General features: G+C 42.0%; 1 protein-coding gene across 9 annotated transcripts in view; it reads right to left on the bottom strand.

Moving 5' to 3' along the window:
• RABGAP1L (RAB GTPase activating protein 1 like) overlaps nucleotides 1-12,775 on the bottom strand; it is a 525,894-nt gene that overhangs the window by 395,534 nt on the left and 117,585 nt on the right. For all 9 annotated transcript variants that reach the window (XR_010589791.1, XR_010589793.1, XR_010589792.1 and 6 more), the window contains 2 exons: nucleotides 7,629-7,731; nucleotides 6,162-6,328 (listed from right to left, as the gene is read on the bottom strand). Coding sequence is in view for 5 of the 9 variants with exons in the window: in XM_065554561.1 (XP_065410633.1) it covers nucleotides 6,162-6,328; nucleotides 7,629-7,731 (270 nt within the window). In the remaining 4 variants the exon portion in view is untranslated. The remainder of the gene's footprint in view (nucleotides 1-6,161; nucleotides 6,329-7,628; nucleotides 7,732-12,775) is intronic.

Below are 12,775 nucleotides of genomic sequence, written 5' to 3' on the forward strand. Positions count from 1 at the left end.
CAGTGGGGTGAGAAAAACTGCTTAGTCTAGTTGTTGCCCAGTCTAACAGGGTTGAGAGTTTAGATTGCGTGCTTATATTTTATTTCTTTTGGTAACCAACTCTGACTTTTTGCCTATCACTTCATATCACTTAAAATCTTTTTATAGTCAATAAATTTGTTTTACTGTTTATCTTTACCAGTGAGTTTGTATGAAGAATGGGGCAAATCTGCTCAGGTTTTGCAAAGGCTGGTGTATATCCACTTTCCATTGATGAAGAATGAACCAATTAATACATTTGCACTGCCCATCTTGAGCAGTGCAAGACGGTATATTTCTGGGGTACAGTGCTAGGAGCTGGGGGGATTTGGCTCAGGTGCCTTTCCCTGTGTGATTCATGAGTGGCTCTGGAAGCATTCATTCAATCTAGCTGGGTGTTTGGTCTCCACATGTGGTTGTGCTGAGTGATAGCACCTGGAGGGGTTTGCTGCTGGTCACTAGCAAGACATGAGAGAGATAGCCCAGGCTGGAGAGAGTTCAGGGGGCACAGCAGTCCCACAGTCCCAGGCTGCACCCTGGGGATCCCGTCACAACTGCCTTTTGAAGCAGCTTACCCTGAAACCCACAAGGGTAGAGGCAGTTCTTGATTTAGTCTTAAGTGGAGCACAGGGTCTGGTCCAAGAGATAAATATAACTGAACTGCTTGGTAATAGTGACCATAACATAATTAAAATTAACATCCTTACCAGGGAGAAAATACCAAACTAACCCACCACAGTCCCATTTAATTTCAAAAAGGAAAACACCACCAAAACAAGGAACCTAGTTAAAAGGAAACTAAATGGAACTGTGTGACAGGGTGGACTAGGCCCTGAGGCCCCTTGCTGGAAGCCTCAGGGTCCTGCCACACTCGTCCCAGTAAAGAACCGTGGAGAGGTCCTCCAAGCGGGCTAGAGTGGCTCCAGGGAAAGCAGCCAGAGTGGCTTCAGGGAGCAGCCAATCAGGGACCAGGAGGAGAGCCCTATAAAAAGTAGCTGCCGAGACAGAGAGGGGCAGTTCCTTGCTGAAGCTAAACGAGTGCAGACAGTACTCCTGGCTGGCCAAAGGGAAATGCAGCACAATGGACAACTCAGTGCTAGTAAGGACTGGGGGAGCTCCTGGCTGGCTGGTGGGCCTGAACTTACAAGGGCCCTGAGCAAAGAGTAAGGTGTCAGGGAAGGCTGGGGCAAGGGGGAAGTGGCCCAGGGAACTGAAGGCACTTTTACTAAAGTGGAGCATGGCTGCTATTCTTAGGATCCCTGGGATGAGACTCAGTAGTTGGCGGACCCGAGTTCCCCCATAGGCCACTGGAGAAGGGCCTACAACTGGACAGCAGTAAACCCCCAGAAGGGGACTAAACTGTCAGGAGGTCCAGTTGGAGAACAGGGGTCAAAACAGACTAAAAGGGCAAAACCATTGCGTTCAGGGAGGAAGTCCTTGGGGTATGGCCCGATACCAAGGCTGGGACTGGTTTAAAGACCGCAAACACACCCAACCAGAAGGGGGCGCTCGCGAGAGGTGGGTGCCACACAGTGAAGTGCCTGCAAGCTGCATGGAAACTTTTTGAAAACACCATAGTAGAGGCTCTAATTAAATGTATTACGCCCCCCAAATAAGAAAAACAGTAAGAGCAGCACAAAAATGCCACCATGGCTAGACAGCAGAGTAAAAGAAGCAGTTAGAAGCAGAAAGGCATCCTTTAAAAATTGGAAGTCAGATCCTACTGAGGAAAATAGAAAGAACCAAAAAATCTGGTAAATCAAGTGTAAAAGTATAATTAGGCAGACCGAAAAAGAATTTGAAGAGTAATTAGCAAAAGACAAACTTAAAAAAAATTAAGCACATCAGAAGCAGGAAGACTACCAAACAGTCCATGGGGCCACTGGATGACCCATATGCTGAAGCAGCACTCAAGGAAGACAAGGCCATTGCAGAGAAGCTAAATTAATTCTTTGCATCAGTCTTCACTGAAGCGGATATGAGGGAGATTCCCACACCCAAGCCATTCTTGTTAGGTGACAAATACACCTCTACCCCGATATAACGCTGTCCTCTGGAGCCAAAAAACCTTACCACGTTATAAGTGAAACCACGTTATATCGAACTTGCTTTGATCCGCCAGAGTGCGCAGCTCCGCCCCCCCAAAGCACTGCTTTACCACGTTATATCTGAATTCGTGTTATATCAGGTTGCGTTATATCGGGGTAGAGGTGTATGAGGCACTGTCCCAGATTGAGGTGTCAATAGAGGAGGTTTTGGAACAACATGATCAGTTAAATGGTAATAACTCAGCAGGACCAGATGGTATTCACCCAAGAGTTCTGAAGGAATTCAAATATGAAATTGCAAAACTACTAAGTGTGGTATGTAACCTAGCATTTAAATTAGCCTTCATACCAGATGACAGGAGAGCAGCTAAAATAATATTTTTTTTAAAAGGTTCCAGAGTAGATTATGGCAATTACGGGCCAGGACGCCAAACTTCAGTACCAGGCACATTGATAATTTTTGTTTTTTTACTATAGTTTCAACCAGACACACTGATGAACACAATATGTTGGGAAGAGTCAACATGGCTTTTGTAAAGGGAAATCATTACTCAGCAATCTACTAGAATTCTCTGAGGGTATCAGCAAACACTTGGACAAGCGAGATCCAGTGGATATAGTGTATTTGGACTTTCAGAAAGCCTTTGACAAGGTCCCTCACCAAAGGCTCTGAAGCAAAGTAAGTAGTCATGGGATAAGAGGGAAGGTACTTTTATGGATCAATAATTGGTTACAAGTTGAATAAATGGTCAGTTTTCATTATGGAGCGAGATAAATAGTACGGGTCCCAAGGATCTGTACAGAGACCTGTGCTGTTCAACATATTCATCACAAATGATCTGGAAAAAGAGGTAAACAGTGAGGTGGCAAAGTCTGCAGATAATACAAAATTATTTAAGATACTTAAGTCCAAAGCTGACAGCAGAGTTACAAAGAGATCTTACTGAATTGGGTGATTGGACAACAAAATGACAGATAAAACTCAATATTGATAAGTGCAAAGTACGGTACATTGGAAAATATAATCCCAAATATACACACAAAATGATGGGAACAGTTATCACTCAAGAAAGATCTTGGAGACACTGCCGATAGTTCTATGAAAACATCCGCTCAATGTGCAACGGCAGTCAAAAAAACCTAACAGAATGTTAGGAACCATTAAGAAAGGGATGGATAATAAAACAGTGAATATCATAGTGCCATTACATAAATCCATGGAAAGCCTTTGAATACTGCATGCAGTTCTGGTGGTGCGATCTCAAAGAAATACATTAAAACTGGAAGTAGTACAGAGAAGGGAAACGAAAATGATTAGGGATCTGGAGCAACTTCCATATAAGGAGAGATTAAAAAGCCTAGGCTTGTTCAATTTAGAAAAGATATGACTATAAAATCATGAATGGTGTGGAGAAAGTGAATATGTGAAGGGATAAATACCTTTCCTAACTCAAGAACTAGGGGTCACCCAGTGAAACTAATATGAGCAATGTTTAAAAAACAAACATAAGGAAATATTATTTCACACAACACCCATTCAACCTGTGGAACTCATTGCCAGGGGACTGGGTTCAAAAAGAATAAATTCATCAATGGCTATTAGCTAAGATAGTCAGGGATGCAACCCCCATGGCATAGCCTAATTTTGGCAATTAATTGATCTTTGACTATTAGCGGTAAAAATGCCCAATGGCCTGTGATAGGATGTTAGATGAGGTGGGATCTGAGTTACTACAAAGAATTCTTTCCTGGCTGTCTGGCTGGTGAGTCTTGCCCACATGCTCAGGGTTTAGCTGATCGTCATATTTGGAATTTTCCTCCAGGGCAGATTGGCAGAGGCTCTGGGGGGTTTTCGCCTTCCTCTGCAGCGTGGGGAGTGGATCATTTGCTGGAGAATTGTCTGCACCTTGAAGTCTTTAAACCATGGTTTGAGGACTTCAATAGCTCAAACATAGGTTAGGGGTTTATTACAGGAGTGGGTGGGTAAGATTCTGTGGCCTGCGTTGTGCAGGAGGTCAGACTAGATGATCATAATGCTCCCTTCTGACCTTAAAGTCTATGAGGTGTCCCAAAACCTCTGACTGCCAGATGGTGAGAGTGGACAACAAGGGATAGAACTCTCCATAATGTTTCTGTTCTGTCCATTCCCTCTGAAGCATCTGTCACTGGCCACTGTCGAATAACAGGATATTGGGCTAGATGGACCTTCAGTCTGACTCAGCATGACCATTCTTATGTTCTTATGACATTCATTCAAGCAGGCCATGAACTTTGCCAATTTTACAACTTTACCAGCAACATTCAAGAGGAGAAAAGGAGGCAAATTTCTCCACACACCAGAACCACCGGTATATTCAGGTAAATTATCTCCTTCTATACATTAAAAAAAAAAAAAAAAGCCACAGAGCAAGGTGAGGTTACAGCCCCATTACGCACAAGTTCATTGAATCAAGGAAAGATTCATTTCCTGATCCTTACCAATCAAATGGGTTTATCATTTTTGAAGGCTACCCACAAGAGTGTCAATGCATAAATTATGCATGTAAACTCCCCATTTTGTATGTGCAAATCAGGGTTACCCAAGTGTAAGTGTATCTGGCATGTGAAAATCCACAATTTACACATGCACTGGACTTTTTGCATGTATAGCTCATGCAGGTGCATTTTTAAACATTTGAGCTATGACTCGTGAAGACCAACTAGTGGCAGATATTAGAATATTTTTTTCTTATGTCACTACGTCAGTTTTAAAGTTTCTGCCCTCACTTTTGTATTATATTTAGGGCCCTACCAAATTCACGGTCATGCAAAACACGTCACGAACCGTGAAATTTGGTCATTTGTGTGCTTTTACAGATTTCAAGGGGGAGACCAGCGTTTCTCAAATTGGGGGTACTGATCCAAAAGGGAGTTGCAGGGGGGTTACAGTATTGCCATCCTTACTTCTGCGCTGCCTTCAGAGCTGGGCAGACAGAGAGCGGTGGTTGTTGGCTGGGCGCCCAGCTCTGAAGGCAGTACCCCACCAACAGCTGTGCAGATGTAAGATTGGCAATACCATACCATACCATGCCACCCTTACATCTGCGCTGTTGCTGGCAGCGGCTCTGCCTTTAGAGCTGGGCTCCTGGCCAGCAGCTGTTGCTCTCTGGCCACCCAAATCTGACAGCAGCACTGCCGCCAGCAACAGCAAAGAAGTAAGGGTAGCAGTACTGCAACCCCCCCTACAATAACCCCAGCCCCTCAACTCCTTTGTGGGTCAGGACCCGTAGAGTTAACAATATTGTGAAATTAACCAAAATGGACTGTGAATTTGGTAGGGCCCTACACATAAATGACACTATATAAAATAATCTGAAGAATAAATGATGCTGTAATGAACTACAGTACTAGAGTGAGCTGTTGATATTTAAATATATAAAGATGCCTGCGCTGCTTTAATGTTAGAGCTACATTATTGTAAGTATACGTAGACATTTACCACTGCATCAGTGAGCAATTTAGAACTATATAGGAAGCTTCCAATTTAAGCATTTATAAAATGTGTAATGCCAGGGAATACAAACTCAAATGCCTAATGAATAATGGTCCTTTCATTGACTAGCATGAAAAGGAGTATTGGAGATTAAGCAAAGTGCATTTGTAACCAAGTTGGACCTGTGAACTCCAAAACATTTTAACAAAACAAATTAAATTCATGACTTTTATTTATTTTATGTGTGTGTACATATAAATAAAACTAGATAAAAGATAACACGATAAAATTAAGACTTTCAAAGGATTGACTTTTCTTCATTTTTAAATGCTATTCTTTATCGCCGTTACAAAGGTGGTGCTAGCCCATTGGAGGCCCTAAGCATGAATATTGTTCACCCCCAGCCCCCAAAACACAAAAAGTGAATGGGGGCCCCTTTCAGCTGCTCAGGGCCCTAAGCAATTGCTTAGTCTGTTTATGCCTAGAGCCGGCTCTGCGCCATTATCAGGGGCCTTGGAAACATCTACAGAAACAAATAATTAAAAAGGGTAGACCTAATGCTCAGAAAGTCAATTTTTCCTAAAGAAAGGCAATTTTATTCTTATTAGAAAACACTGCTGTACCTGTTTTAGCTTCATGTAGAAAGTTTCTGTGAAGGTTTTTCTGCTGAAATACCAGAAACGCTCATTAGCTGGGTACACACGAACAACAGTCTCCAGCAAAAAGCGGACTGGCTCTACCACTTCAGTGACCACCATATCCACTGCCACAGTCATGTACACACGTTTATCTGGAACACAAAAATAAATTCACATTCACAAAAGTAGTCAGTCTCAAAAAGATTCAATTTCTCAAGGTACTCAGTAGTATAAAAAAACCACCACGGAAATAGATGGCTATTTAGGTCCAAATCCCTTCCTATTAAATCCATCTATTGATTCTGCAGCACATATTTCATTTCTGTTTTAGATCTTGTATATCCACATAGAATGAAATGCACAATAGCCAATGGGATATTCTCCTTTAATACCAAATAATTCTAGTAGTTCTCTCACACAAGTAAGCATTTGCAAGAATGGAGGCAAAATGTCTCATATGGGGTGAGGAGGGGGAGGGAATGAAGAAACTGTGGACCAGAGCCATGGTCTGAGGTCAAATAACTGGAAAATTACACTGGATCAGGTCACAGATCTGAAGGTGTAATCTAATGCTGAAGTAGTGAGCTGTATTAGACACTCAAGTGTCAAGGCATCCCCTACATCATCCTCCATTTGTCCCAAGCCCCGTTGGCACTTGGGTACAAAATGGATTAATGATGCCTATGCCTTGTAAGTTACAAATAAGACCCCTTAAGTATGTGATTTTACTGTTGCAGGAAACAGCTTTTAAAATAAGAGTTAGCTTTTAGTCATCAGGGATAGGATACAGAGCCTCAGGCAATAACAAATGCACTCAACTGGGATAGTTATGTGATCAGACTACAAATGGACAATGGAAAGAACGCAGTCAAGTCATGAACTGGAAAGTGTGTAGACTTGGCTCTTGCACAGCCAAGTCTACACTATGCTAGAAGTAACAAACTATATAACACTTTAAAATACACTTTAAAAAAATCCAAGAATAAGAAAAATTATGCTGTCCTAGGAATCAATACTACATTGAAGGCCAAAATCAAGGTTTAAAAAAAAAAAGATAGGAGTTCCAGATTCAACCAAGCAGTAAAACAGGAACTATGCACAGTGAGGAAATGGCTCCTAAGTACCCTTGGGATTGAAAATTCTAATCCCCAGGGGAACATGCCTGTGACCTCACACACTGCTCTTCTACAGGACTCTGACCTGGCAGCAAGAGCACATGCTAGTATGAGCAATTCTTTATGTTATATGTGTTTATACAGTTCCTCGCACAGTGAGGTTGTGATACTGACTGAGGCCTTTGGGGTTACCATGATGTTAATATTAAACTGAAATATACAGCATGGTGTCAGAGAGACAAAGACAGAGAACATTTATTAAATGAGGTTAAGTATTCTTTACCACACTAAATAATTACTAAGCAAGCAAAACAGCTTGTTAAAAAAAATCATTTACCTTTAGGTGTTTCCTCATTAAGTACTAGAAAAGTAGGTGCATTGGGATTCCACATTCCAGTAATTACATATGCTCTCCCATCACAGCTCTTTCCCATGGACTCCTAAGAATAAACACATGCATTATATGCATTACAGTGGCACCTAGAACCAATATTGGGGGCCCAGTTGTGCTAGGAATTGTACAGTGAGATAATCCCCTGCTTCAAAGAGCTTCAAATCTAAACAGTTAAGGTAGACAAGGTGGAAAAGTGATAGAACATACAAGCAAAGAACACAATAGCTTGAAACATTTCATTTATTTTCATTTAGTTCAATTATTTTTGGGGAGGGTGTCTCTGGCTTTATGCTTTACTGTTTTAGAGTGTGGGAATAGACGAACAAATGAAGGGAGAAGAGACAATGTAGGGAATGATGAGGGGAAGGCAGGGGAAGCAGACATGGGGGACAGGGTCAGGAAAACGACTGTGCAGGAGTAAAAAAACCAGTCAGCACAGGAGAGAAAGCATTCAGAGTGAAAACTAGGAAAACTCTCTGAGGAACTCATCAACATCCAAACTTCCAGGAGAGAGGGGAGGCAGAAATCTCTCACAGTGCAGCTGTACCTGTTGCACTTGCTTTGGTGTTTGCTGCTGGCTGATAGATTTGTATGTGCCACCACTGAAGTAGATTTCTTTGAGAATTAAACCTTAACTTTAGGGGCAAATGTCAGAACAACAAATCAATTAAATACACTTTTTAAATTTTAAATTAAATAAATTAATGGAGATATCCCAACTCCTAGAACTGGAAGGGACCTTGAAAGGTCATTGAGTCCAGCCCCCTGCCTTCACTAGCAGGACCATGTACTGATTTTGCCCCAGATCCCTAAGAGGCCCCCTCAAGGATTGAACTCATAACCCTGGGTTTAGCAGGCCAATGCTCAAACCACTGAGCTATCCCTCCCCCCAAAACAGCACCCCTCCTTTTCCCCCACGTACATGCATGCACTAAAATCTCTGTTAATGTCTCCATGTTTACACTAAAAAGACAATGCCATGAAGTGTCCCCCATTTCTAAAATAAATAAATAAATAAATAAATAAATAAATAAATAATAATCTTGGGAGAAATAAGTCTGAACACACAGTTATGTGTAGAGGCTATTGCCAGGTCTGTGGTCATATGCGTGCGAACACCAGACTCTTGAAGCCCTCCCTGTTTTAGAACATCCCTTCATTACTCAGATCAAGAAGGGCCTTGCAGAATGGCCTCTCCACGGATTTTGAGGAGAGAGGTATCTTCCATCCTACCTTAAATTTGTCAGGTGCTGGGTAATTAATCTGAGATGCTCATTAGAGCTGAGTGAATAATTTATTCACTGGAAAAAAAACCTTTCAGGCAAACTGAAAGTATCTGCAAAGTCACTTTGAGTCTGTCAAATATTTCCAAAACATTCTGATTTTTTCCAGTCAAAATGGTTTGGTTTGACATGGTCAAAACCTTTCGATTTGTCAGGCTGCTGGTGGTGCCTTTTTTATAACCCACTGGGGCAGAGTCTCCTGGAATGTACGAAACCTAGGTTCAATTTCTCCCTCTGCCCGTTGTTGAGCAGGGACTTGAACTTGGGCCTCCCGCATCCTAGGTGGGTGTCTTAAAAAGTTGGCTATTGAGTCATTCTCACATACTTTCCCTAGTCCAATGACTATTAATTGCAACCATGGATGACTAAAAATTGCCAGTATGAACAACAATGGAGAGAGGGAGAGACACACAAGGGAATATTCCACAGCCCCATGACTAGGGCACTCTCCTGCAATGTGGGAGACTCGAGTTGAAATTCCCTCTCCCACTTCAGGCTGCAGGGCGAACTGAACCCTGGTCTGGTACATCCTGGGAAACTATCCTAATCACTGGACTAAAAGTTATAAGGACGAAATGAGCACTCCCTCAACCCCACCGATTTTGTGAATCTAGACTTCCTCTGTTTGTGTTAAATATAAGAATTGAAATGAAAGACATTGAGTTTGAACAAAATGTTTGACTTGACCCAGCTCGAATTTTTTTCTGATTTTTTAATCCGCTGCAAATTACAAAAAAAAAAAAAAATTGTTTTCACTTCCACCTGACCCAAAACATGTTTTTTTGAGTTCTAGTGCTGAATTCTCCAAATAAACAGAAAAAGCACTCTTTAGAATACTAGTTTATTTGCTTAAGTATAACAAAGAGATTATGTGATGCAGTAGTTTAATGCAATGGGTTTTATTTCTGGACACCTGGATTCAAATCCTAGTTAAGATGACATATTAAAATACGTTTTATAGACCTGTTTCAGTAGACATTTTTCTGCGTTACAAAGCAACCACAACATTTAATAAAATTTGTTGTTCCATTTCCTAATCAAAGGATAGAACTGGAAAAGCAGATTTGTTCATATCAATACTGAGATGCACTAGCAGAGATATATAGATAACTGGAGAAGGGGGGGGACACTATAAGTAATCAAATATCTAAAAGGTTGTTATAAAAAGGTGATAAGTTGGGGATAGTTTAGGTATACACCTCTACCTCGATCAGGGCCGGCTCTGGCTTTTTGGTCACCCCAAGCAAAAAAAAAAAAAAAAAAAAAAAAAAAAAAAACTGCGGCGCGGCTGAAGCACGGGTGCAGGGGGACCGGCTGGGGGGGGGGGGGGGAAGAGGTGGGAGCGGGCGGGAGAGAGAGAGAGAGAAGGGGGCGGCCAGGGCTACAGCAGGGGCAGAGCCACGCGGCCCCTCCCGCTGCGCCGCCTCCTGCTGCCTGCCGCGAGAGCTCCACTCTGGTCGGCGGGGAGGGAAGGAAGAGGACTGCCCTGCAGGGCTCTCTGGTTCTCCGCGCCGCCGCCCCCTACAGGGCAGCCAGAGCGGAACAACAACAACAACAACAGCGGCCGTGCCGCCCTAGGATTGGGCAGAGTGCCGCCTCGAACAATCTGCCGTCCCAAGCACCAGCTTGCTCAGCTGGTGCCTGGAGCCGGCCCTGACCTCGATATAACTCTGTCCTCAGGAGCCAAAAAATCTTACCGCGTTATAGGTGAAACCACGTTATATCGAACTTGCTTTGATCCACCGGAGTGCGCAACCCCGCCCCCCGGATCACTGCTTTACCGCGTTATATACGAATTCATGTTATATCGGGTCACGTTATATTGGGGTAGAGGTTTATTTAATTGTGATTCAGCACAGAGCAATGGACTGGATGACCTCCTGAGGTCCCTTCCAGCCCTAAACATTTCTGTGATTCTGTAAGTGTGTCCACTATTTGCATACTCTGTGTTTGGCTCAAGTTAGTATCATTTAGTCCCTTGCTGTCATCAGTGTGACTTTTAAAAAAAAAAACTGAAAACAACAAATGGTTGTAGCAGGAATCTCATTAAGGAAAAAAACATGCTGCAGCAGGCCAGGAAGAAGAATCCTTTAAAGTGACTGAAGGTTTTGGATGTCGGTGAAGACAACAGGTGGTAGAGATCACTTCAGGGTGCATTACTCTGATCTTCAGAGGGAGTAAAATATATCCTCAACAACTGAGCCAAAGCTAACCCCCTGAGATGTGCCAACATTCTGAAGTGTCTTTCACTGCACTGATGTGTCTTTTTGACTTGCTGGTATGGGACAACGTAGAATGCTTTGAAGATGTCAAAGCATCACTGGAAATTTTCAACTTGAGTCAACTTTCATTTGAGAAATATTACTTTTCCCATGAAAAAGAAAAGGAATGTTTTCCTCACTCCTAAAAATTACTTTACCATGAAGTCTTCAGGAATTATCTTTCATGCTGACAACTCACACTTTGGAAAAAGAGGGGTATTTAGTCAGGATCTAGGATTCTTGCTCCTTGACTGCTAGAGGGACATCCTAAAACAATTTAATGCCATCAACATTAATTGCTTGCTATGAAACACACCAGGATCAACTTGTCCTGATCAACCATTTTCTCACCTTACATAGGAAACCAGAGGGACATAAAAGGACTGGAAGTAAATCAAGGTTATTGTACTGATGCACAACACCTTACCAGTTCAAGTTAAGCACTTCTCGAAGATGTTTAGTGTTCAACAATATTGAAATCTCATCAAAACTCAAAAAATTAAAATACTACAGAAACTATTAACTTGTATTTAACTTATAAACAACTCGCTATGGAGTGTACAATAGAAAAAGTTAAAAGTTGAAAAAGGTCAACTAGTAGTTAAGAGCAATGGCCACAATTTTAAGTTGTAATGAAGCAAATGAGGGGCTGAATGTTTCTAAGCATCTAGAAAAAGTCAGGTCACTTATTTAGATGTCTAAGTATGAATGTAGGTACCTGATTTTAATTACCCATACTTGAAAATTTTGGCTTATATACCTTGCATAATACTAAAAGGCCAGTTACTTCTAACAATTAAGTGTCAGCTCACCAAGCAAACTCCTCCACTGTTAAAAGCAACTGATGGCTATAGGCTGAGACATCCTAATACAGTGAAACCTGCACAAAAGGACAACCTTCAATGGGCAACGTTTTGTCTTAAGCAACTACTTTAGACAATCTACATATGGTTTCTAGTACCCTTTTCCTCAATGTTTTGTTAAAATCCAAGGGCAAAATTTAGCCCTTCTTATAAATGGGTACAATTCCACTTACTTCAGTGGGACTGGCTCTGCTTATGGCAGGACTGATTTTGGCTGAGAAGCTCGGTGAATATTTTTTAGTGCTCATTTTGGCCATCAATTAAGATAACTAGATCTCATGCTGTTGCTTGGACAGCCTAGACAGAGGCCACCAAATAGTTATGTACTTCCAGAATGTTCCATCCTGAACCAAATCTGATATATTACAAGACAGTGTGACAGACATGGCAATTGCCTACGATTTCTTTGGGAGAGTTTACCGTATTAAGTTTATGTATCATTGTGGGCCAGTGATTGTATGTGGGAGGGTAATCATAGCCATTCATGAAATAAGAAAAGTGTGGGGTGATCAGGCAAATTCAATCAAGGTGTAACACCTCCAGAGAGACACCACCCCCTGGGGAGGCTCACCTACACTAGTTCAAACTGGATATTTTAGAGGCCAACGGACAAAAAAGATTTTTGGATAAATAGCCTAAGTTTAAACTGAGTCAAGACCTTCTTTCTGATCCAGCAAACAGAC

The sequence above is a fragment of the Chrysemys picta genome, chromosome 8 (genome assembly GCF_011386835.1).
Source record: "Chrysemys picta bellii isolate R12L10 chromosome 8, ASM1138683v2, whole genome shotgun sequence".
Classification (NCBI taxonomy): Eukaryota; Metazoa; Chordata; order Testudines; family Emydidae; genus Chrysemys; species Chrysemys picta.